Source organism: Mus caroli, chromosome 7 (genome assembly GCF_900094665.2).
Source record: "Mus caroli chromosome 7, CAROLI_EIJ_v1.1, whole genome shotgun sequence".
Taxonomy (NCBI): domain Eukaryota; kingdom Metazoa; phylum Chordata; class Mammalia; order Rodentia; family Muridae; genus Mus; species Mus caroli.
Window position 1 is genome coordinate 128,153,311 of NC_034576.1, and position 23,626 is coordinate 128,176,936.

At 42.5% G+C, this 23,626-nt stretch overlaps 1 protein-coding gene across 2 annotated transcripts in view; it reads right to left on the bottom strand.

Moving 5' to 3' along the window:
- Nucleotides 1-23,626, bottom strand: part of Xpo6 (exportin 6) — a 98,934-nt gene that overhangs the window by 40,393 nt on the left and 34,915 nt on the right. For both annotated transcript variants that reach the window (XM_021166262.2, XM_021166261.2), the window contains exons 5-8: nucleotides 19,242-19,401; nucleotides 15,350-15,427; nucleotides 11,471-11,924; nucleotides 7,883-8,009 (exon numbers count right to left, since the gene is read on the bottom strand). In XM_021166262.2, coding sequence (XP_021021921.1) covers nucleotides 7,883-8,009; nucleotides 11,471-11,924; nucleotides 15,350-15,427; nucleotides 19,242-19,401 — 819 coding nt within the window. The remainder of the gene's footprint in view (nucleotides 1-7,882; nucleotides 8,010-11,470; nucleotides 11,925-15,349; nucleotides 15,428-19,241; nucleotides 19,402-23,626) is intronic.

Genomic DNA, 23,626 nt, shown 5'->3' on the forward strand with positions numbered 1-23,626 from the left:
AGTGCTAGGTTCTAACCTTGGGACCCAAAATAGAGGGGGCGGGGGCAGGGGGACAGGTGGATAGAGGGAGAAAGGAAGAGGGGAAGAGAGGGAGAAAGGTAAAGAGGGAGAGAGGGAGAGGTTGGAGAGATGCCTCAGAGTAAAAGTGATGGCGGTACAAACATGACCACCTAAGTTTGATCCCAGAGCAGGAGGAGAAAACCAACTCTCAAAAGTGGTCCTCTGATCTTCATATGTTTGTGCTATTTGCACACACACATCACATAAACACACATATCATATACATACACACAATAAATAAATATATAAATAAGAAAAAATTAATTTTTTTAAAAGAAAGCATATGAGCTTTTTCTATTAAATTTAATTAGTTTTTGTCAACTGAAGAAAGATGCTCAACTGAGGAACTGCCTCCATCAGACTGGGTCTGTGAGCATATCTTTGGGATAGTTTCTTAATGACTGACATATAACTGCCCAGGCCACTGTGGACAGTGTCACCTCCTTGAGGAGAAAGTCAGTAAGAAGTGTTCTTCCATGGTTCCTGCCTCTGCTCCTGCTTGGCTTCCTGCACTGACTTCCCTCAGTGAAGTCTGTGATGGGAACCTGAGAGCCAAATAAACCCTCCCCTCCGCAGGCTGCTGTGGGTCATAGTGTTTATCACAGCAACAGAAACAAATTAGGACAAGACTCCTTCTATTGCTGATCCACAAGGAAATTCAAAGTTTTTCATGACATATAAAGAATTTTCTCAAAGAATAACTAAGGAAGGAAGGAAGGAAGGAAGGAAGGAAGGAAGGAAGGAAGGAAGGAAGGAAGGAAGGAAGCAGGACACAGGGAGTAGGTAACCAAACTGAAATCTCGGGCAGGAAAATTATGGTTAAGATATAAGTTTTCACTTTCCTTTGAGTCTGGGACAAGATTACCAAGATCTCAAAGTCAGCAGAAACTCAGAATAAGATCCTGTCTTAAATCAAAATAAAAGTAACATATAAAAAAATTCAAATAATCCATTAGGGATACGATACAGTTCAGCAAAGTACGTACATAACCTACTTATGACTCTGAAGTCTAGCCCCAGAACCAGAGAGAGAAAAGATGCTAAATACTATACAGACAGCAGCTTCACAACAGAAAGAATGCTAAGGGGATACCCTAACTCCACCCAAACTGTCCATGCCATAACCAAACCCAGAGAACCAGGGTTAACTATCGACCCATGGGAAAGTAACAGAGTTGATAGATTGGCCCATTGAAGCTGTCCACACAACATTCTGCAGTCTTGTCACAGCACTGATTTGCTGAGCTCCCCTCAAGTAAATCACCTCACTGACTTCTCTTAGTTTGAGAATACCCTCTGGTCCCCTCAAAAGAACATGCTGATCAGATGCACATGGAAATGTTTTCTAAAAGCCACTACAAACAAACCAATCAACCTATGGCTTTATGCACTCGCGTGCATACTCAAGAATGTGCAGATATGGGCTGGTGAGATGGCTCAGTGGGTAAGAGCACCCGACTGCTCTTCCGAAGGTTCGGAGTTCAAATCCCAGCAACCACATGGTGGCTCACAACCATCCGTAACGAGATCTGACTCCCTCTTCTGGGGTGTCTGAAGACAGCTACAGTGTACTTACATATAATCAATAAATAAATCTTTAAAAAAAAATATTAAAAAAAAAAAAAAAGAATGTGCAGATACAATGGCTACAGCTAGAAACAGATGCCCTTCTAGCCCTGCACAGCTGGAAGCACTATCCATCACTTCTGCATCTGATGGAATCACTGCCTATGTGCTACTGGCCTTTGGTTCCAGAGGACAGGCTGACCTGACTTTTGGAATCACTCACATTTTCAGAACCCTCTCTAGTCTGTTTATTAAAAGTAATTATATTCAGATTAACTTTTCTGATTCTAGGGCTAACCGATCACATCGCATTTGCATCAGTCTTTAGAGCAGCCCTAAAGAGTGAACATTGGTTTCTTCATATTTTACAGTTTTGAAACCCAACGCTCAAAAGTGAAGTTGCCTGCCCAAGCTGACAGAGCAGCTTAGGGATGGAAAGAGAACTTTAGCTTCCAGTTCAGAGCCCGATCTATGTACTGTGCCACCCCAGGTATAGCTTTGGAAAAGAAACAAAAGGAAATGAGCAAGATCATGAGGGATCTGGTGAGAATACAGTGAGATAAGGAGCTGGAAGGCAGAAATCTCAGCCTTACAGATTTACCCCAGGAGACACAGCAGCCAGAGTCACAATGGAGGCAAGTGGGTGGTAAGAAGCAGTCATAGGACTGCAGCAAAGCCCAGACTAAAGAAGAAGGTGAGGATGGAGCAGAAAAGGAGAAGCAATTGAAGAAAGAAAGATACCAGCCTTGTCCAACTGTTCCTTTCAAAAGGTTTTATATACCATAATGTCCATGGATCTGAGAAAAGACGTTATCAAGTATACTCCACAATATCGTCTAAACAACAACAACAAAAAAAACCTTTCCCACTTCATAAACAGGAGGCTGTGACAAAGTCAGAGCACACTGTTAGTGAGACAGAACTGAGACTCCTAAGGATGCCTGCCGGCTTTTCTTTTTAAATCCCCCCAAAAACTTCACTCTAGCCTGGCCTTAATTAACGTACAGTGAGTGTTATACGGTGCTCTTTTACTCTTGTCATAATGTCATCTTGTTGTAGAGATTAGCTTGGCTCATGCCATAGTTAGGGGGTTTTTTGCTATAATAAAACACCATGACAAAACAACTTGGAGAGGGAAAGATCTATTTCAGCATACAGTTCTCGGGTCACCCTCCTCCATTCACTGAGGGAAGTCAGGGCAGGAACCTGGAGGCAGGAACTGACTAAAGCAGCAGCCATGAAGGAAGGCTACTTCCTCAACTTGCTCCTCCTGGCGCTCAGTTATTTTGTATACACTCTAGGACAACCTAGCCAGATAGCACCACCCACAGTAGGCTAGGCCCTGCCATCTCAACCACCAGTCAAGAAAATGCCCCACAGACTTGCCTACTACAGATCAATCTCATAGAGGCACTTTCTCAATTGAGCTTCCTTCCTCTCAGTCAATTCCAGCTTGTGTCAAGTTAGCACACACACACACCCAAAATATAATAATAATAATAATAATAATAATAATAATAATAATAATAATAAACTGGACAGCACAGCCTAGTAGTTGTCAGTTAGTTTCAGAGGTCAACCTAACACAAACCTAGTCACTTGGGAAAGGGGGAACACCCCAAATGGAGAATTTCCCAGATCAGACTGACCTGTAGCCATGTCTGTGAGGCATTTTCTTATTGTTAACTGATGCAGAAACATGCAGTTCACTGTGAGCTATGCCATCCATAAGCAGGTGAGACTGGGCTGGTTTAGAAAGATAAGTGAGCAAGCCAATAAGCAACATTTCTCTGGGGTTTCGGCTTAAGGCTCATCTTGAGTTCCTGCCTTGGTTTTCTTTCAGTAGACTAGAAACTATAAAACAAACATACCCTTTCTTCTCCATGTTACAGTTATAGTGTTTATCAGAGTGGCAGAAAGCTAACTAGAACAGTACCCATAGCTACTAATGAGCAGAATATAGTGACAGCCAGATCTATATATAGCAATGGAGCTATCGACATTCCTAAGCAGTTAGAGGGAAAAAGTCTAGAACCCTCACCTAGGAGTCTACCATTAGTCCCCTCTTTCCCCAACAATTGCAAATGATCTTGGGACATGCTAGACTATACAGGAAGTAAAATGCTAACTGAAAAGTTATGATACAGCTTCCATGTGGTCACTATCCATAATGGGGTGGGAGTTTACAGTGATGTAGCTGTTTAAGGATTACCCACACTCCTGTAAATAACCTCTTGCCCATAAATCTGTAATCAATCCCAATAAATCTATAGGTTCACTGTCGCATCCTGCATGGTCATGAAAGGGATAACGTTGTGACATGGCTCCTGCCCCGTGGAGCAGAGCCAGCAGGGCACAGGCCTCCATGAGTATTGACAGTTGCTAGGTATATGGCTTGTGTGTGTATGTATGTATGTATGTATGTACGTATGTATGTATAAAACTTCATGTTCCTCCTTCGGAAACTATTCTCCCTGCCAAGGTAATTAGGGAATGTTCTCTCTGCCAAGGTTAATGACTCAGTGATAATCGTCAGGAGGCAAGGGTGTGTGTCTATGTCCTTAGGAAAATGGTAAAGTAAGTGCTATGACCTTCGGGACAGCCCTTAAGGCTGTGCAAAAGAACTCTGAAAACATGAGTTCAAAAATATATAAACAGGATTTCTCAACTATGCAAAATACAAGGATGCAATATGAAGTATATGAGGGGCAGGCTTCATGGACCAAAAGAACAGAAGCAGCTGCATTATGAGCCAGCATGTCAGAAAGATACAAAGGCAGGCAGATTCCTGAGTTCAAGGTCAGCCTGGGACAGTGAATTTAGGCCCAGGTGTGGTGGGAATGGTGGTCTCAGAAACAGATCCTACCCAGCAAACTTACTGTCTGTGCTTACAAAGGCAGGCAGATCACTGCATTCATTTGCAATGTTAAGAAAAATGTGCTAGCTGTCTTCTCCTAGGAATCAGGGGTTAAGATAAAAAAGCTGATTGGTAGAATAATCAAATGGAACCTGAGGTTGAAGATTGAATTAATATGTAAATGAAAGACTGGGGGTTGGTCTGTGAGAGCTGAGCTGTCTGGAAGTCTCTGGAGAGCTGTCTCAAGCACAACACAGGCTGTCAGCTTGTACCCACGATTGACTCTGAGTCCTTCTTTCACAGCTCCCGAATACCCCTTCCTCAGAACCCCTCTCCAAGTTGAGGGTTTGGCAGTTCACCAAATTGACTTTGGTGAAATTATAATTTGGTCTGTAATTGGGCCCTATCCGAGGTGAATAGACATTTGATCCCTTTTCCCCAGGAAAAGTTAGTGCTCAGCTCTACCTTTCCTACAGTAAACCAGCACAGAGCATCTGCTAACTCCTGTCCCTCAGTTTGGTGCTCAGCACAACCCAAACCTCAAGCTTACTCTCCCACAGTTGGTTGGCTTGCATCTAGAAGGAGGTTCTTTTATGGGAAGCCTGAAGAACAGAAGCAAGCTGACTGACAACAATCTCCAAGTAAAGTGAGGGCAGGGACTTGTTTGCTTCTTGACCATGTCTGACTTTTTTCCCAATTGTAAATAGCATACAAATATATAAAACTATCACCATCAGTTCAATGGAAACACATACAAGTCTACTGAGAGACACACACTGGGGATGGCGCTCAATTATCCCCATTGTAGTTCACAGCCTATCTTCTGAGGTGAGAACATTGAAAGCTACAGAAATAAAAATGAGTTATGCCAGGGCACAGACTGAACAAAAATAACCAGAGCTTACACACTGAACTGGGTCCGAGTGAGTTTTAAGGCATTCTTGCTCCTTTTCCTAAGCCCTATTTTCTGACCTCAGCACCAGCTCTTTATCCCTTCTTTTTGCTCCAGTTAAGCTGTAGTCTCTTAGTGACACCTGATTCACCTTCTTTCAAATGCTCTCAGATGTCTCTGAATCTGTCTCAAAACTTCCCCATCACAGAAGCTGCTCTCTTCCTCCACCCTCACCTCCTAGTCTCTCTTCACTGGGTGCTCTAGCCTCAGCCCACTGAGTGGTCTGGGGCACACAGGATGTTTCTCTCTCTTCTGACTCTGCACGTACTGTCCCCTCTACCAAAACACTTCCTCAGCTTGAGTCCTCCGTGCCCACTGTCTGCTCCCAGGAATGGTTCACCTCACTGTCACGTCTAGGTATTCCAGTCTTTAAGACACTCTGACCCTCTTTGAGAAAGCCTGGTTTTCAGATCAAACATTTGCTTTTTTCATGCACATATAGATAGCACTCCTAGCCTGGACCCTTGCAACTGGAAAACTTTTTTTTTTTTTAAAGTCAACTTTTCCGCATCATCCTTCACTTACCCAGCAGTGCCATCCTAGGGATGTACTAATAGAAAGAGCTACCTGACTACATCAGAAAATATGTTCAAGACTATATCATATCAGATGGGCTGGTGCTTAACTGTAATCAGTCCCAGAGACTGAGGCGGGAAGATTACCACAGATTCCAGGCCATGCTGATATATGTAGAAAACTTATCTCACAAACAAGGAAACAAAGGATGGGGATGGTGGTATACAACTGTAGTATCAGCACTTGAAAGGTGGGGGTAGGGGGCTGGAGAGATGGCTCAACAGCTACAGACTGCTCTTCCGAAGGTCCTGGTCAAATCCCAGCAACCACATGGTGGCTCACAACCATCTGTAATGAGATCTGACACCCTCTTCTGGGGTGTCTGAAGACAGCTATAATGTACTTGCATATAATAAATAAATCTTTAAAAAGAAAGGAAGGAAGGAAGGTGGGAGCAGGGAGCTGAAGGCCATGCTTAGCTCCATAGCAAGTCAAAACAAAACAAAGTCCGTGATTCATGGTTCCCCAAAACCAAAAAAGCCCAAATCAGCAGAATGAATTCCCATCTAGTAATGATTATGAACAAAGCCTGCACGCAACAGTTATACCTCAAACACAATGTCAAGCAAAGAAGCCAGACCAATAAATATACCTTACATGCTTTCCTTCGGAGAAACTCTAGAATAGGCAAAATTAGTCTGTCTTGTTAAGCTGGAGCTGGGGTTATTTCTAGAGAAGGCGGCAGAGGAGTGGGAAGAGAAGCCCATGTGCAGAGGCCTCCCCTGGCCTTTTTAAGTCTTGGTCATAGTGCCCCCAGCATGCCACAGTAACTAAGACGTACACCATACTTTAATGAAAAGTCTGTTTTAAAAACACAAACAAGCCGGGCAGTGGTGGCGCACACCTTTAATCCCAGCACTTGGGAGGCAGAGGCAGGTGGATTTCTGAGTTTGAGGCCCGCCTGGTCTACAGAGTGAGTTCCAGGACCTGTCTCGAAAAACCAAAAAAAAAAAAAAAAAAAAGACCACAAACAGGCAAAAGAAATATTAAAAGCAGACTGCAGTGATGGCAACAGAATACTCAATTCACTGAGATCTTCAGATACAGTGAGAGGATTCTATGGCATGTAAAACTATACCTTAACAAAGTGTTTTAGAACCCTATGTGTGTTTATACAGTAGTGGGTAACTGGGGTGCAAAATCAGTAAAAACAAGCATTTGCCAGAAAGGCTAATAAATAACTATACTCATAGTCCTCAAGGAGGCTGAGGCCGAAAGGATTACCACAAACAAGGCCATTCTGGGCTATGTAGAAGGTTATGTATCTTGCTCCTAAAATCTAAAAGGAACTCAAAAGAACATTTGTTAAATGGAGACAAAATTGGGTGTCATTCAAACTTAACTCGTGAGTGCTTTACTATAGTCTTTTAAAGAACTTTAGTAGCAGCTGCATAACAGAAAGAAAACCCTTTATGTATTTAGGAACACACACATACACCAACAACCACAACAACAATTCATTGGGGGAACAAGGGCCCAGAGTTTGAAAGAGAACAAGCAATGGTATATGGAAGGAAAGAAGAGGATGGGGAAAATGAAGTAATTATATTAAAAACTCAAAAAACAAATTAAATTAATATTTTAAAGGCCCTAACCTCAGACTTCTCCTGTCCTGTTTATCTAGCACAACAATGAGATGGGACTATAGATTTCAAGCCTGGCTCCACACAGAACTCTATGTCCCCAGAACCTTGTTCTCTGTGCCTCAGTCTCTTTACCTAGAAAAGAGAGATTATATGGAAAAATAGTGACAGCACAGGGCTCTTACAAAGACTGAATGTATCACTCTTCCTGTAGTAAAGAGGGTCTTTCTCCTAGAAATAAGAAGGAAGCCCTCGCTTAGGAAAGGAAAGTCAGCGTGAGTGCTTTACCTGATGAAACGTGTACTTGAACAGAAGGGTCAAGAACTCCACCACCGGGAACTGGGAATAGGACTCGATTCTTCTTAGGTGAACACTCACAAAGAGCCGCAGGAAGTCAGTAAACTTCTCAATGTAACTACACAAGACAAGAAGAAAAAGGATGACATAAGAAATATAGCCACCTTTTTAGAAGAAAAGTTAAATTCAATCAAACTCTTTCTCAGTACAGAACTATACAAACATACATTTCCAGTTAAAGACACAAAGGCCTGCAACAATTACCTACGAGACAGGCAACCCTTCATTCCATTATCACCTGAAACACAGCAGAAAAGCAGCTTTAATCCTCAGACACTATCTGCCCCTGCTTGTTACAAACTCAAGCTCCCGTATGTCCTTACACACTGTGTTAAGACCCACTTAAGGGAAAAGAGCTGCCTAAAAAAGGTGCTGGGGAGATGAGACTATCTTCAAATCTGGCAAACCTAGACAACCAGGTCTTTGCTTGGGGGCTGATATTAGGTTAAAATGCACTAAGCAGAGACAGAACAAGTCTATCCAGAGGGGACAGCATCTACATAAATACAGTGAGGCTCACAACCCAGCTTCTGTCCTCCCCTTTGACACCAGAACTAATGAAGAACTGCACATCTACTGTCCAAGGGAGGAAGGCTGTAAGGAGGCAATTAGTCTCATGCCTCCATTTTGTGGGTGAGGTTCCAAGAGTGAAGTGACCCACCAAGATCCCTCAGCCACCACCCAGCAGAGGATGCTATCTCTGTGCAGTGCCTTTCCTGTGCACCTCAGTTCACCCATAATCCCCAAGTCACTTCACAGCTGAATGAGTCAGTCATGGTTACAAGGTAAGGGATTTCTGTTATTAAACACACAGAAACTGGCATTTTAAGCCCCAATACCAAAAGTGATTAGAGAGTGAGATGGACATGATTTCCCATTTCAGAGACCAAAAATATCTACACATTCTAGGCCTCAGCTGAATATCACCTCATGTGTAGAAGCAATTCTGAAATCATTAACTGCAGAAAGCAGAGATATATGAAATAGCAAAAGGGAAAAAGACAACCATCTTTCAGAAGAACCAAGTAGGCCCAGAAATCCATGGTCTCCTGTTCCTGGGACCTACTCCCTTAGTGAGGCCAACCCTCTTGCCTGTCCTCTAGATGTCTGGCTCATATAGTAAGGCATTAAATATTAAATAATCTGGTTGGGATTTTTTGTGTTTTAAGACAGGGTCCTGCTATGCAGCTCTAGGTGGCCTGGAACTATGTAGACCAGGCTGGCCTCAAACCATTGGTAATCCTCCTGCCTGGCTCTCCTCCCTCTCCCTCCCCAGTGCTGGGGCTTACAAATGTGAGCCACAGGCCCAGCACTAAAATTGATCTTGAGAAAGCAAAGTACAAAGCACCTTCTCTCTGCAACCTTCAGGGACTCCTGGGGGACAGACAGCAAGTCCTCATTTCTTACTCAGCATATGTATGCTCCATGGTTTTACATGGCTCTTCAGGGGCAACAGCCAGCCAGCTTACTGATCTTAAAGAAGTTACACTTGTTAACCATAAAAGAAAAGTACCCAGCCTTCTCAAGTTTACTTTAATCTTCAACTGAAATTTAAAAATGCAAGCTATATATGGGGACTCATGCTGTTAATCCTAGAAACCCAGTAAAGCTAGGTTAGGAGGGATGCCACAAGTTCAAGGCCACGCTGAGCTACACAGCAAATTCCAAAAAGAAAGGGTCCCCACCCAAACAAGAACTAGGCTCCTGCAATGCTGACACTAGGGGTGTGCTTGCACCTCACTTTTCCCCGTGCCCACCCTCCTGGTACATGTACTAATGAACAAAGTTAGACAAGGGCAGGAGGAAGAGGAAAGCCAAGGACCCGGTTAAGCAGCTTCTAAACAGCTGACCACCTGGTTTAGAATTAGTTAGAGACCAAGAGCTAGGAAGCAAGCACACACTGGTTTCTGTCACCTTTCTGCTTCCAGGCACCTCTCAGCTTTCACTTCGGATCCAGGACTAGCCAAAACAACACAGTTGGTATAAGCAGTTATAGACATTTTTATTAACATATGAAGACAAGATGGCCTTTCTTTAGCAACACTAGAAAGGATATGAAATTGTGTGAATTGTGAGACATTTAAATTCAAACAGAAAGGCACTACTAAATAATAAGGGGGAAATCCTACTGGGTAGAGGAAAGATGGCTCAGGTAAAGGCACTTACTAGCAAAACTGATGATCGATCCAAATTTGACCCCCAGGGACCCACAAGGTAGAAAAGAAAACCAATTCTAGTAATTCTGATTTCTACACACATAACACAGAGTGTGCCTATACCCAACCACAAAATAAATAAATAAATGTAACAAACAGAACTTTTATTAAGGAAAGGTCCTCTTGGGTTCCGAGTACTTACACTAGTACTCACTATGAGTACTATAAAAACAGGTTACAAAAAGCTTATTCACAATGAATCAAATCAAACCAATCTTCCACTCAAGTTTTAACCAGAAAAATTTAAAACTCCCCACTTTAAAACAACAAAAACTATGTTGACTTGGGGCAGCTGACTTTACAGCCTACCACACTTATTCTAAACAAAGCAAAGAACTAAGCTCACTTATCCCTTAATAACAATCAGGTTGCACCAGGAAGTCTGTAACTATTTACTAATGAAATACACTGCAAATGCTTTGAAGCTTCAACAGCACAGGATTGTTAGAAACACAAGCTGCCAGTTGCCCTTCATCTTTATATAGCAGTGGCACCAGGTTTTGCAAAGAAGATGTTGTAGCCTCACTTCTACGCTGCGTGAGCACATTCCGTGTTATGTGTGGCAGGAAGACTTGCCTGGCAGACACAAGGTCCTAGGAGCACTGGAGGTGAAGGGGAGAGTCAGAAAACCACAAGATAAACAGATAATATCACCTGCAATGGTAATAAAGAAACCTTGACTCAGACTACTAAATTCACTAAGGTCATCTTTTGTAATCAAGAAAAATGGGCCTGGGGAATTTTAGGTCAAGAGGGCAGTAACCAAGCAATGCAATTCAAGTCTATGCCTCTAAACCATACCTACCCGACGATGTCTCCCATCTTGGATCAACAGCTATTATTTATGTGAAACTCAAAATAGTAAGAGTGTTCATATACTCTGCAAGATACCCACTCAGGACAAGTCCAATAGTGAAAACCAAAAAGCAGTAGCAAGTGAGAAGGGTGATGTAACCCTGTACCTCTGCAGACCGCTTCTGTTCTTGCCTATGAAGGAGCCGCACTCTCACTTCCTGCACATGAGACCTGCAGCAGACAGTAAGGAAGGGGGACAGAGCGTGGACAGGACAGGAGGAGGATGGATGGGGAAAGAGACAACAGGTCTTCACACTACACCAGCACTTTCACACTCAGTTCACTTCCCTTAACCACCCAAGTCCTTCTAGTTCAGCCTGAATATTCTGAAACACCTACCTTTCTATCTTTATCAGTAGCCCATATTCTGAAACCAAAGGGGATTACAGACACCGCATGACAACAGCCAGGCCCTTTCCCGGGCACGACTCCCGCCTGTTCTCATTACCTCTCATCGAGCTCCTCTAGCCTGCTCTTCACTGTGTGGGCATTGTTATCCTTGGTGATTTTTTGCAGGAGGTAGAAGGTTTGTTGAAACATTCGCAATAAGTATTCCTCAAATTCCATAGGCACACAGTTCTTGGACATGAGTTCATTGATGCAGGACATGGCCAAGACCCCAAGTCGGCCACGCTCCTGACCCAAAACACAGTTCTGGCTGCTGCCATTCACTGACGCCATCTTTCTGGCCCGGGTATCGCAGCCAAATCGAGCAAAGTGGAAGATAGTGGTGAGGAGGGATGGGGTGATGCTGGCAGACAGAGGAATCCAACTGAAGAGGTGGGCCAGGCACTCCAAGGCCAGGGAACAGACATACTCACTCTCCACATCCAGGATGGGGATGGGCTGGTGCAGCAGTTTGGCTGAACTAGGACTCTGCAACAGGTTACTCAGTAAATCACCTGGAAATTCAAAACATGCTTTTACAACACACCGTACCAAACCTCTTGAAACACTGCAATGAATTCTCCTTTTCCCAAAACACTTTAGTCACCATAAAAGCAAAACCTAAAACCAATATGCTTTATATTCAATACCAACTAAAGATAATACCAAAACGCCAAATATAAAATTACAGACTAAGAGAGTTACAGGCTTAAACCAAAGACAAAGCTTCATAAGAAAGATAAAACGGGCTGGTGAGATGGCTCAGCGGTTAAGAGCACTGACTGCTCTTCTAAAGGTCCTGAGTTCAAATCCCAGCAACCACATGGTGGCTCACAACCATCCATAACAAGATCTGGTGCCCTTTTCTGGTGTGTCTGAAGACAGCTACAGTGTACTTACATATAATAAATAAATAAATAAATAAATATTTAAAAAAAAAAAAGAAAGATAAAACAAATGAAACATGAAAATCTGACCACAGTAAGAGAAGAAAGGTTTATTAAAACAATCAAAACACAAACCTCAACAAAAAAATACCAATAAGTTGAACAACATATCATCAAATAATAGTTTCTTATCGATGTAAAGAATGTAACCAAGAAGACAGCGGATTATCAGAAGTCAGCAACAATTCCTAACACCAACAAGAACTAAAGTTTCAAACATTAAGAACTACTGCCTACCACTAGTAGCATCTACATGCTCAAATAGGTGGTGGGTATGAAGAAACAATTTTCTAAAGAAATGCAAAAGATCAGCTAGCTTATAAAGATACGTAGAGCTCGGCATTAGAAAATGCAATCTAACATGCAACAAAGAAAAACCGCACTACTGCCAAACGTCACTTGGGGCAAGAGAAGCTACAGGAATACTCACATAGCTCTGCCACAGAATCTGGCCCTCTGGAATCCTGTCAACTCCTAGCATATTTCAAAGCAATTCTCATACAACTCTATGAGGAACAGATAGAGGCTCTTGTATAGGGGCAGCTGGAGACAATCTAGGCTTCTCAGCAAAGCCAAAAGACAAACAAAATACTGAGGACATGTACCTCATACAACAACCATGCAGAAGTTTGTGTCTAAAGGCACAGGTCAGACAGCATCAGAGTACAAGACTACCATATTATTTACACAGTAAATATATGGACACCAATCAGTTTTCACAAAGAGGCCACACATTATATACACTTAAATGTTTGTCTGTTTTGGGAAAGGGGGAGTGAGAGAACAGGCTTGAAAGGGAATTAAACACAGACACACACAGAGAGAGAGAGAGAGAGAGAGAGAGAGAGAGAGAGAGAGAGAGAGAGAGAGGGAGAGGGAGAGGGAGAGAAATAGAGAGGGAGAGAAATAGAGAGAGAAATAGAGAAACACACAAACAAACAAAGTGGGGATTCAATGTCTCAAAAGGTCAATGTCCTTCCTGCCAAGCCTAACAGTATTGACAGTATTAACAGTATTAAGTTCGATACCCAGGGTCCATATGGTAGAAGGAGAGAACTGACAAAGTTGTCTTCTGGGTTGATGAGGCAGAGGCAGGCACAGCTAGTTTACCAAAAACAAACAAGCAAACAAAACAGAACAAACACTGAAAGTTAAGGAGATAGATTAGTGGGTAAAAGAGTCGCCCATGGAACCCTAACAACCTCAGAGTAATTCCCAGAAACCACATGAGCCAAATGCAGTCTACACATCTAGAATTCTAGCACTCCTATGGCAAGTTCGGAGTTAGAGACAAGAGAATCACCTAGAAGCTCAGGGGCCAGCTAGCTTGCCATGTGCAGCACAGCACAGAAACAAGTGAGCATGCGCTGAGTGAGGTGGGAAGTGAAAAGCTGTCCTCTGACCTACACACGTGCATCATGGCACACACGCGCCAGTGAACAAGGCCACACATACACCATGATGATTTGAGTGCTATAGGCTGCAGAGCATAAGGGAGTGCATTACCTGTTCTGATAGCTTCAACTTTTAAATTTAAGTCTTTCTACAAAACTTCACTTCTCTTTACATCTGCAAAATTTCTCCTAACTCATTCAAATACTGAAAAATGTGTATTTGCTGAGCCACTGAAAATACCTAAAGATAGCCACTAAGCACAAAGTTCACACATTACTGAAGGCTTGATATATACTCTAGAATTCTATAAGTACTATGAAAATTGACTAATGGTTTTTAATCTGAGTATGATACGCAGATTGTAAAGTAGCGTTCTATGAATAGCCCTAAACCCAAAACCAGTGTGTTCTCAGTTCTACAGGCCGTCTATAAGAATCCCAAGTCCCATGTTGAGATGGTTTGTATATGCTCGGCCCAGGGAGTGGCACTCTTAGGAGGTTTGGCCTTGTTGGAGCAGGGGTATCACTGTGGATGTGGGCTTTAAGACCCTTGTCCTAGCTGCCTAGTAGTCAGTCTTCAGAGCTGCCTTCAGAATAAGAAGTGGAACCTCAGCTCCTTCAGCCCCACAGCTGCCTGGACACTGCCATGCTCCCATCCTGATGATAATGGACTGAACCTCTGAACCTGTAAGCCAGCCCCAAGTAAATGTTGTCCTTTATAAGAGTTGCCTTAGTCATGATGTCACAACAGTAAAACCCTAACCAAGAACAAGCTATTTGAACAGCCTAGGGCTTAGAGGTTTAATTTAACATCTCACTTCTTAAAGAGAATGGGGAAATGCAAAAATATCTCTTATTATCACACCAGCCTATACAGGACAGAAAGAAATGTGCTAGCCCCAGGCTGTGCTCCACCTGGAAAGTTTCTGTAGCCATCTGGTGTAAACAGATTCACTTACCCACAGTTTAGAGACTTCATTGAATTACTCTTACTTCCTCAATTATTTACATGAATAATGTAAACTCAACACTACTGCACACTGGTCCTCAATTTGCCCTGGCAATATGACCTTTGTCCCAGTCAATAGTCATCTCAAGTCTTAGCATATAACAAACTCAGAACAAACAAAACAGCCAGGGAACAAAGATGTAACAAAGAAGAAGGGTTGGTAATTATAAACTGGTAGGGGGCAGGCAAGATAGCTCAGAAGGTACTTGCGCCAAGCCTGGCAACCTGAGTTTGATCCCCAGCTTCTGAAAGTTGTCCTCTGGCCTCTACACGGGCATTGTACACAAAATAAGTGTAAAAAGTTTTAATAATAAATTGGCAGAACAGAAGTGAATAGCACAAAATCAAAAGTGTCGCCTTCATTACAGAGAAGCAAGAAGCAAAATGTGCTGTTCAAAATACTGTATTAGGAAGTACAGATATTCAGAAGAAAACAGTAGAAAGCTAGCTCCTCAGAAAACATAAGCAGAAAGGCCAGAAAAGATTAGGAAGAATGAACATCTGCATCCTAGTTAGATTAGCTATTGCAATTCCCAGCTGAGACCCTAACTGCATTTAGCCAGAAATACCATAGAGGCAGCAGACCATACCACTTTCTCCTGACGTCGGGGATGGTGGTGGGGTGGCAGCAGTAACACTGTGTTTGTCCCAGACAGTTTCCAAGATACCTACCAAAAAAGAAGAAACAATGAGAGATACTAAGTCCAACATACAAAAATCAAAATTAAAAAACATGACACCACAATCAAACATCAATATTCACATATCCCTTTCTCTCTATATACGATGTACATGTTCATGTGTATATGAGCATGTGCATGTGAAGGCCCAAGACTGATGCTGAGACTCTTCCTTGACTGCTCTTCCACCTTACTCTTTTGAAGCAGGGCCTCTTTCCTGGTATCCCTAAGGAACTTGCTCTGGGAGCTGAGGCTGACATTACAGGTGGGGCCCCTTTCCCAGCCAGCATTTGTGTGGGTCCTGGAAATCTCAACTCTAGTCTCCTTATTTGTGCACCAAGTGCTTTAGCCACTCAACCGTGTCTCCAGCTCTGTTTTTCAGCCCTGTCCCAGTGTAGCATGGCTACTGCTCTATCTGGACCTTGCAGTGTGGCTTCTCCTCACTGTTTTTCCAACCTTGCTCGTGATCACTACATCTACCAAGGGTCATCTTGGTGTTCTAGGACACTACCGAAACCCTTCTTTTCTCTCAGCTGTTCTCTGGTTCTGAGCCTCTGTCACCCATCGTTACTGTCATCCTCTGCCCAGTTACCATTTAGATTGTTTATCATTCCTCTACTTTCCTCACTGACCTTCTTCTCCTAGTTTACTCTCTCTACTGGAGAAACTGTCTACTGTTGTGGCTTCAACCAAATGTCTCCCCGTCCAAAACTCATTTGACTCTACACACAAGCTCAACTGTTACATGAAAACAGGTAAGGAATCTAGTCACAGATCAGTACAGCCAAATGCTTCCTGGGTCAAACCACTTAGACACCCCAAACTCAGCTTTTCACCCCTGCAAATCTACCAATGACCCCAACACCTTTCTTACGGGGTGTGGTGGTTTGAATAGGTATGGTCCCCACAGACTCGTGTGTTTAAATACTTGGTCCATGGGAAGTGGCACTATTAGGAGGTGTGGTCTTCTTGGAGAAAGTGTCACTGTACGGACAGGCTCTGCCTATTGTGGAAGTCAGTCTCCTCCTTGCTGCCTTGAATCAAGATGTAGAACTCTCAGCTCCTTCTCCAGCACCATATAGGCTTAAACATTGCCATGTTTCCTGCTATGATAATGAACAGAACCTCTGAACCTGAATGCCAGCCCTAATTAAATGTTCTTTTTTTAAGAGTCACCTTGGTCATGGTGTCTCTACATAGCAGTAAAACCCTAACTAAGACATAAGTTAGTACCAGGACTAGGGTATTGCCATGATAGGCCTGTTTTTTAGGTTTTTTGTTTTTGTTTTTGTTGTTTGTTTGTTTGTCTGTTTTTAAGAGGAACGTGGATTTGGGGAGTTTGGATTAAAAAAGCAGTGGAATGCTTCAAGTGGGGGTTAATGGGCCATCCTAGTAGGAATATAGAAGACACTGGTGCTGAGGGTGAATTGAACAGTGGGGGCCTGGCTCAAGAGGTTTCAAAGAATTTTAGAAATCACTCTTGTGACATTTTGGTAAAGAATGTGGCTGGCTGCTTTTTGCCATTGTCTGAAGAATCTGTGTGGGGCTAAAGAGGTTTAAACAGCCTAGACTCTGTCCATTGTTTCAGCAATGAAACCCTAACTAAGGCAGTAGGTAAACAGCACAGCCCACAGATCTTGGCACCTGACCTCTATATACCCTGTTTTCCCAGCCGTACCTGATCCAGTCTTCTGCAATACTGACCGTCACATCTACCTGCTGTGTCTTCAATACACACCAACCTCCTTCCTCACTGCCACTCTGCTCCCTTGTTCTAAATCTCAGCCTTCCCTTTCCACTGACTGCTACCTGTCCGTCCTTTCCATTTCCACTCAGCTGTCCTAGGTCCCAGGTAGTCTTCCTAACAGCTTAGTTTTACCTCCACATGGTCCATCTACTACAACTCCAACGCATGGGACTTGATCCTTTGTGCACCCAGCCAGAGCCTGGAATGCCACATCACAACAGACAATCATAAAAATTCCTGAAGGCCAGGTGTGCTGGTACAAGCCTTTAATCCCAGGACTTGGGAGGCAAAAGGAATGTGGGTCTCTGAGTTTGAAGCCATCCTAGTCTACACAGTAAATTCCATGCAGGATAGAGCTACATAGTGAGACTCTGTCTAAAAGCAAACAAACAAAAGAACTGTCCCCTCCAAATACTTGTTATAGCATGGATAAACATAGAGAATCCTGTTAAGTGAAGAAAGCCATACATAAAAGATCATATGACATGATATGATATATATGATATGATAATAAAACTATATGAAAGGCTCAAAACAGACAAATCCCTATGGACAAAACGTAGATTAGTGGTTGCCAGGGACTGGAGGAGAGAAGAACTGTGACCTCTTGTGGACTCAGGGTTGCTTTCTGAGGTGATAAAAAATGTTTTGGAATTAAAGGTAGCTGCAAGACTTTCAAAAGCACTTAAGCCCCTGAACAGCCACAGTTTAAAGTGGGCATGTACAGCTCCTGTCCTAGACCTGTTCTCAGAATGTCTTATATGTTTTTAAAGGCATAAAATGCAGGGCAAGTGCACAAGACATGTCCCTGACTATATAAACTTAATGTCCAGTTGACATCAGTTCAGTGTGCTCTGAATGAATAGATGCTCTAAGACTTAAGTTTCCACCTGGGATTAAGAGAAGAAATGGGGGAGCGTGCATGCGTGTACGTGTGTGTACGTGTACGTGTGTGTGTGTGTGTGTGTCACACAACAAGTTCACCACCAGCAACCATTCTTTTAACCAATTTTTTAAAGGACTCACCAGATGCCAATTCCTAAAACAGACACACAAAAGGAGAAATAGAAACAGGTCCTGCATATCTAAATAGTAAAGGAACACCATGGAGTAAGTCATGTCTTCCCACTACAGACTTAAGAAGTAGTGGCTTCCAGGCACCTCAAGAGCCTCGTAGCTGAGCAAAAGAGACAAAGGCTGGGTTGAGGGTTCCCAGGCTTGGGGGTTGGAGGAGAACCAAGAGATTGAAAAAAGTGAAAGAAGAAAAAAAGACACCATGAGTCAAGGAGTCAAGAAAGCATGGCCCTGGGGGCTGGCCAATTGGAATTAAGAGAAGTCCAGATAATAACACACAATAATAACTCAGAGTTATCAATTAAAAAGTTATTTGAATAACATTGAGGGTAGATCTGCCCTGTTCTTATGTTGTTTAAGGCTTATGGTAAATAATAACAGTTGTATGTCTTTTATCCAGGAACTAAAGGATCAAAGGTGGGGTAGAGACATGGAGTTGGGATAAAATAATTTCTACAACACATTCCAGTCTTTGGGGATGTTCTTGCTACCTTCCTGCCTCACTGTGTGATAGGCTTCTCCTCCTCCTTCCCCTTGCACACTGTCAGACTCTGATCAGATAACTGGGATGAAATACCACATACAACTACAACCCAGGGCAACGGGTAACACCAAGACTCATCTCACTATTCAACAGAGGAATTTTTTTTCATCTTGCTACTCCTACTTCTAATCTTAAATTCAAATTATGTTAAATAAAGAGCTTGCCACTTACCTACTTCAATTACACTATCAGCATAAGAATCACATTCCTACTACCTGGCCTATATATGTACCTCAGAGTGAGAACCAATTAAAAAAAGACTCTTAGAAAATAAACTTACAAATCTCCTCTGAGGTTTTACCATGCACTAGACTGTGGCCCTGAGTGCTAGAAACCAGAACTAAGTTCTTCCCACATTTACACTGAGTCAATAGTACCTAGAAGGCCTGAGCTCTCTGCAGTGGATCTGTCCAGGTACCAGCAAGGCGCTCACTCACCTGTCAAGAGCCCAAGCACTGTCTGCACCTGGTCCAGCAGCAGCTTCCGCAACTCCTCCTTCCGAGCCACACTGAGGTCCTCACGTGGACAAGCTAGCTCTTCCGAAGTTGTCTTCAACATGATCAGTCCAAGGGGGGTTGTCACAGGAGACTGGATCAACTGACAGGAAAAAGCAAATTCTGAGCAGAATAGAACTAATGAGTTACAAAGAGGATTAGTAAAATTCAACTAAAAGTGAAGTGTTGAGCCTCGTATGAACAGACTACCTCAAGCAACACTTTTGAAAAATAATTCAGAGGATCATTTATGAGACTTTGCTTTACTAACCGTTCAAATTTTATTCTCAAGTTCTCATATTCTACCAGCAGGAACTTAAAAAGCAGCTGGAAACAACCCTGTCTTTATACAAACAGGACAAATTTTGTATAAATCTAAATTCCCAGCCAAGTTTTGGTTATTTGAAGAGATATTCATACTGAATTACAGACAATTCTGTCATAGGCAAACCGCATGTACCTTTAAAAGACATACTGGTCTTTTATGATTACACTAGACATGAAAAATTCCTATCTTTCTAGTAGGTTTCCTGTGGTTTCTCCATGTTTAGATGTAGTTAAGACACATAACAACTTAACATAGTGTTGCAACTACCTGTAGTATTCAGTGATACCTGGTCAGTAGTGGAGGAACAACAAGCTACACCATACAGCCTAGGTACAGAATAGGTTCTATCTACCACGCAGGTGTGTGCAAGCATACTCTATGGTAGTCATCTAACTGCACTTTTCACAACATCCCCCTGTCACGGACACCATGGTGATACGCATGGCAGTAATACAAATATTTTACATACTAGTGATAATGACAGTCTATCTTTTTGTGCTATCTTTTCAACATTCACATTAAATCAACTTCATAGTTCTACATCTTAACATTTTTGACCTAGCATGTTTCAAGAAAGTTTAGAATTAAACATGAGGCAAGCCTAGGTGTGGCATAACAAGTAGCATAACAAACTTGTTATCCCAGCAGTCAGAGGTCAAGGCAGACAAATCAAGAATTTAAGGAAAGACAGCTAGCCGGGTGTGGTGGTGCACGCCTTTAATCCCAGCACTTGGGAGGCAGAGGCAGTCGGATTTCTCTACACAGAGAAACCCTGTCTCGAGAAAAAAAAAAAAAAAAAAAAAGGAAGAGACAACACAGTAACTGTAGGCAGAGGTGCTACCAAGGCTGACAACCCAAGTTTGATCACTGGGACCCAGCTGGTAGAAGCAAACAACTGACTCTTTTTAAGTTTCCCTCTGACTTCCACATACATGTTAAGATATCCACCATTCCCTTGCCAAAAAAGACAATATAATTTTTTTTAAAAAAGTTTAAGGGCAACATAGACCACATAGTGGTCTCAAAATTTTTAATTAAAAAGGAAAATCAAAGAAACGTGGCAGAACAACACATCTGTGGTAAGCAACTACCATGGTCATAAGTTTTAGAAACTTTTTAAGTAGCCCAAGCTATTCTAGTACTTGTGGCCATCCTCCTGCTTCAGCCCCTTCAGATGCTGGTATTATAGACATGCCTGGCTATAGTTAGTTTTGCAAATACTCATGTAATAAATGGAGTAACTACTTCTATCCCCTGTAATACTGTCTCCAGCAAGAGATGGAGAAGGAACACTTTCTAAAGCATGACACTACTTATAGCATCCTATCTGTTTTTAAAAAATTCAACAATATCATTAAAAGTGAGCAGTTACTTTTTCAAAGGTGGACAAGCATTTGCCACAATTAAAAGCAAACCATTTTCAGAATACCTAAACCTTTCTTCAAGCATGTGCAACTTTAAATGTGGCTCTTCCTTGCTGTGTTTTCCCTGCACTACACGACGTTTCTAAGCTTCAGGAAAGAGATCACTTAGGAATCATATCAAGACAAATCACATACTCTTTACTTCCACCAACACAAGGTACACTATGCTTTCCCCAGAAAGTTAGCTCTCTTCCCATCATAGACTACAGAAATGTCTATCCATCCCTGAAGAGTAAGAAAAACAACCAGAGGATAACAAGATGGCTCAGTCAGTTTTTGGTTTTTGGTGTTTGTTTGTTTGTTTGTTTGTTTGTTTTTTAAAAAGCACTTGCCACACAAGACAGATGACCTAGACAAAGTTCAAAACTCACAATGGAAGTTAAGCTGCCACAACAGGGCCTAAACACTGCTGTGTGCCCATACATATTCCATCTCCCCTCCTTCCCTCTTTTCCTCTCACATTCAAATCATGTTTTAAATTCAGTAATGGAATTCAAGGGCAATTCCATTATACTCAGAAGCAACCCAAGAAAGCCAGTAGTTGACTATAATCTCAGCAATCTGCAGGTGGGAATTCACAAGTCTACCCAAGAACCAATCAGGAAAGAAAAGGGGAAAGAGAAAGGGAAAAATGAAGGAGGGAGGAAGGAGAGGAAGGAGGGAGGGGAGCTGCTCTCTATAAAAACAACCTCTCTTGAAAGTTAAAACTTCTAAGAACACCCTCCACATTTTCTCCATTCTATACAAAATTTTATTATTTCTAACACATTCAAATAATGTCTGCCTTGGTATAATTTTTGGCTAAAATAAACTAGGAGAGACCCACTTTAAGGCTCTCTGTGTGGATTATTTCTGGGATGTCAACAATACCCTGAGACTTTTTTTTTCCTTCCTTGTACCTTTTTCTTTTCTGTCTCTATTTTCAACTGAGCACTTACTTTTCTAAAGGGGAGGTTAAGTGTGTGTGTGTGTGTGTGTGTGTGTGTGTGTGTGTGTGTGTGAGAGAGAGAGAGAGAGAGAGAGAATATTTTGCCTATGTGTTGTTTTGTTTTGTTTTGTTTTCCAAGACAGGGTTTTCTCTGTGTAGCCCTGGCTGGCCTGAAACTCAGAAACGCTCCTGCCTCTACCTCCCGAGTGCTGAGTGGGATCAAAGGCGTGGCCACCACTGCCCAGCTCCTGACTATGTCTATGCACTGCATACACCTAGTGTCCTTTCAGATTAGAACAAGGAATCAAATCTTCTGAAACTAGAGTTATAGATGGTGATGAGCCAACACATGGACGCTGGCAACAAGTCCTCTTATCCACTGGCCATCTCCCCAGCTCCTAAGCACTTAAATCTGTCAGGGGTGAACAACCTATTCTGCCAAATGATCTACTTGGCCACATTCACTTTCTTCAAGGTTTGTGTGTGTGTGGTACATGTGTGTGTTATGTGGTTATGTGTGCCCACCTATATGAATTTATATGCACAAGTGTCCAAGTGCCTGCTGAGGCCTGTGATAATACTGGAAACTGAATGAACCTTGTTCTCCTATAAGTGCTTTTAAGAGCCATCCATGTCCACCTCTCCAAGTCAGATACTCACTTTCCTTTAGATACGAAATGCCTCTGTGCTCCTCACATATGGTCAGATCCTCTACAATATAGAAAATCCATCTTAAATCTCCTTTCTTTATTCAAAGGAAAGAAACCACAGGTAAGAAATTCAGTGAAAAAAGAAAGCCATCACTAGGAACGGTGGCACACACCTAGACCATTAGCACTAGGAAAGCAGAGGCAGCACCAAGATCATAAATTTGAGGTCAGTCTGGACTATACAGCAAGACTCTGTCTCCAAAAAACAAACAAACAATCCAACAAGAGCTAGAGCTCAACAGTAGACAGTTTGCCTAGCACTGTAGTTAGCAAGGAAGGGATTCATTCTTCCTGACCTTTTTTCTTTTTTTGGTAGTGCTAGAGACTGAACACGTAGGACATAAGACATTATAAAGTCACTCTTGCTAGGTGTGGTAGCACATTCCTTGTACCCCAGCACTCTGCAGGCAGAGACAGGCTGATCTCCATGAGTTCAAATCATGGTTCTCAACCAACAGGTCGAAACCCCTTTTCATAGGCGTTGCCTAAGCCCATCAGGAAACAGATGTTTTTACATTATGATTTATAACAGTAGCAAAATCACAGTTCTAAATTAGCAACAAGAATAATTTTTGGTTGGGGATCACAACCAAATGAAGAACTGTATTAAAGGGTCACAGCATTGAGAAGGTTGAGACCACTGGTTTAAGGCCAGTTTAAGGTCTACATAGAGAATTCCAAACAAACCAGGGCCACATGAGACCCTGTTTCAAATAAAAATAAAAAAGGAAGTAAGTCATCTCTGCTTTCCTTGACTGTGGCTGGTTCCCTGGCTTCAGGAAAAAGGAGGGAGCTAGCAAGAGGACAAAACCAAGAGAACATGTGGCCCTTGCAGCTCACACAGGGACAGAGCCCATCCAGGCTAGCCTAGTCTGCTCCAACTCTTACATGATCACATCTGACGGAAATGCTTACAGCTGCAGTGAAACTAACCTGTG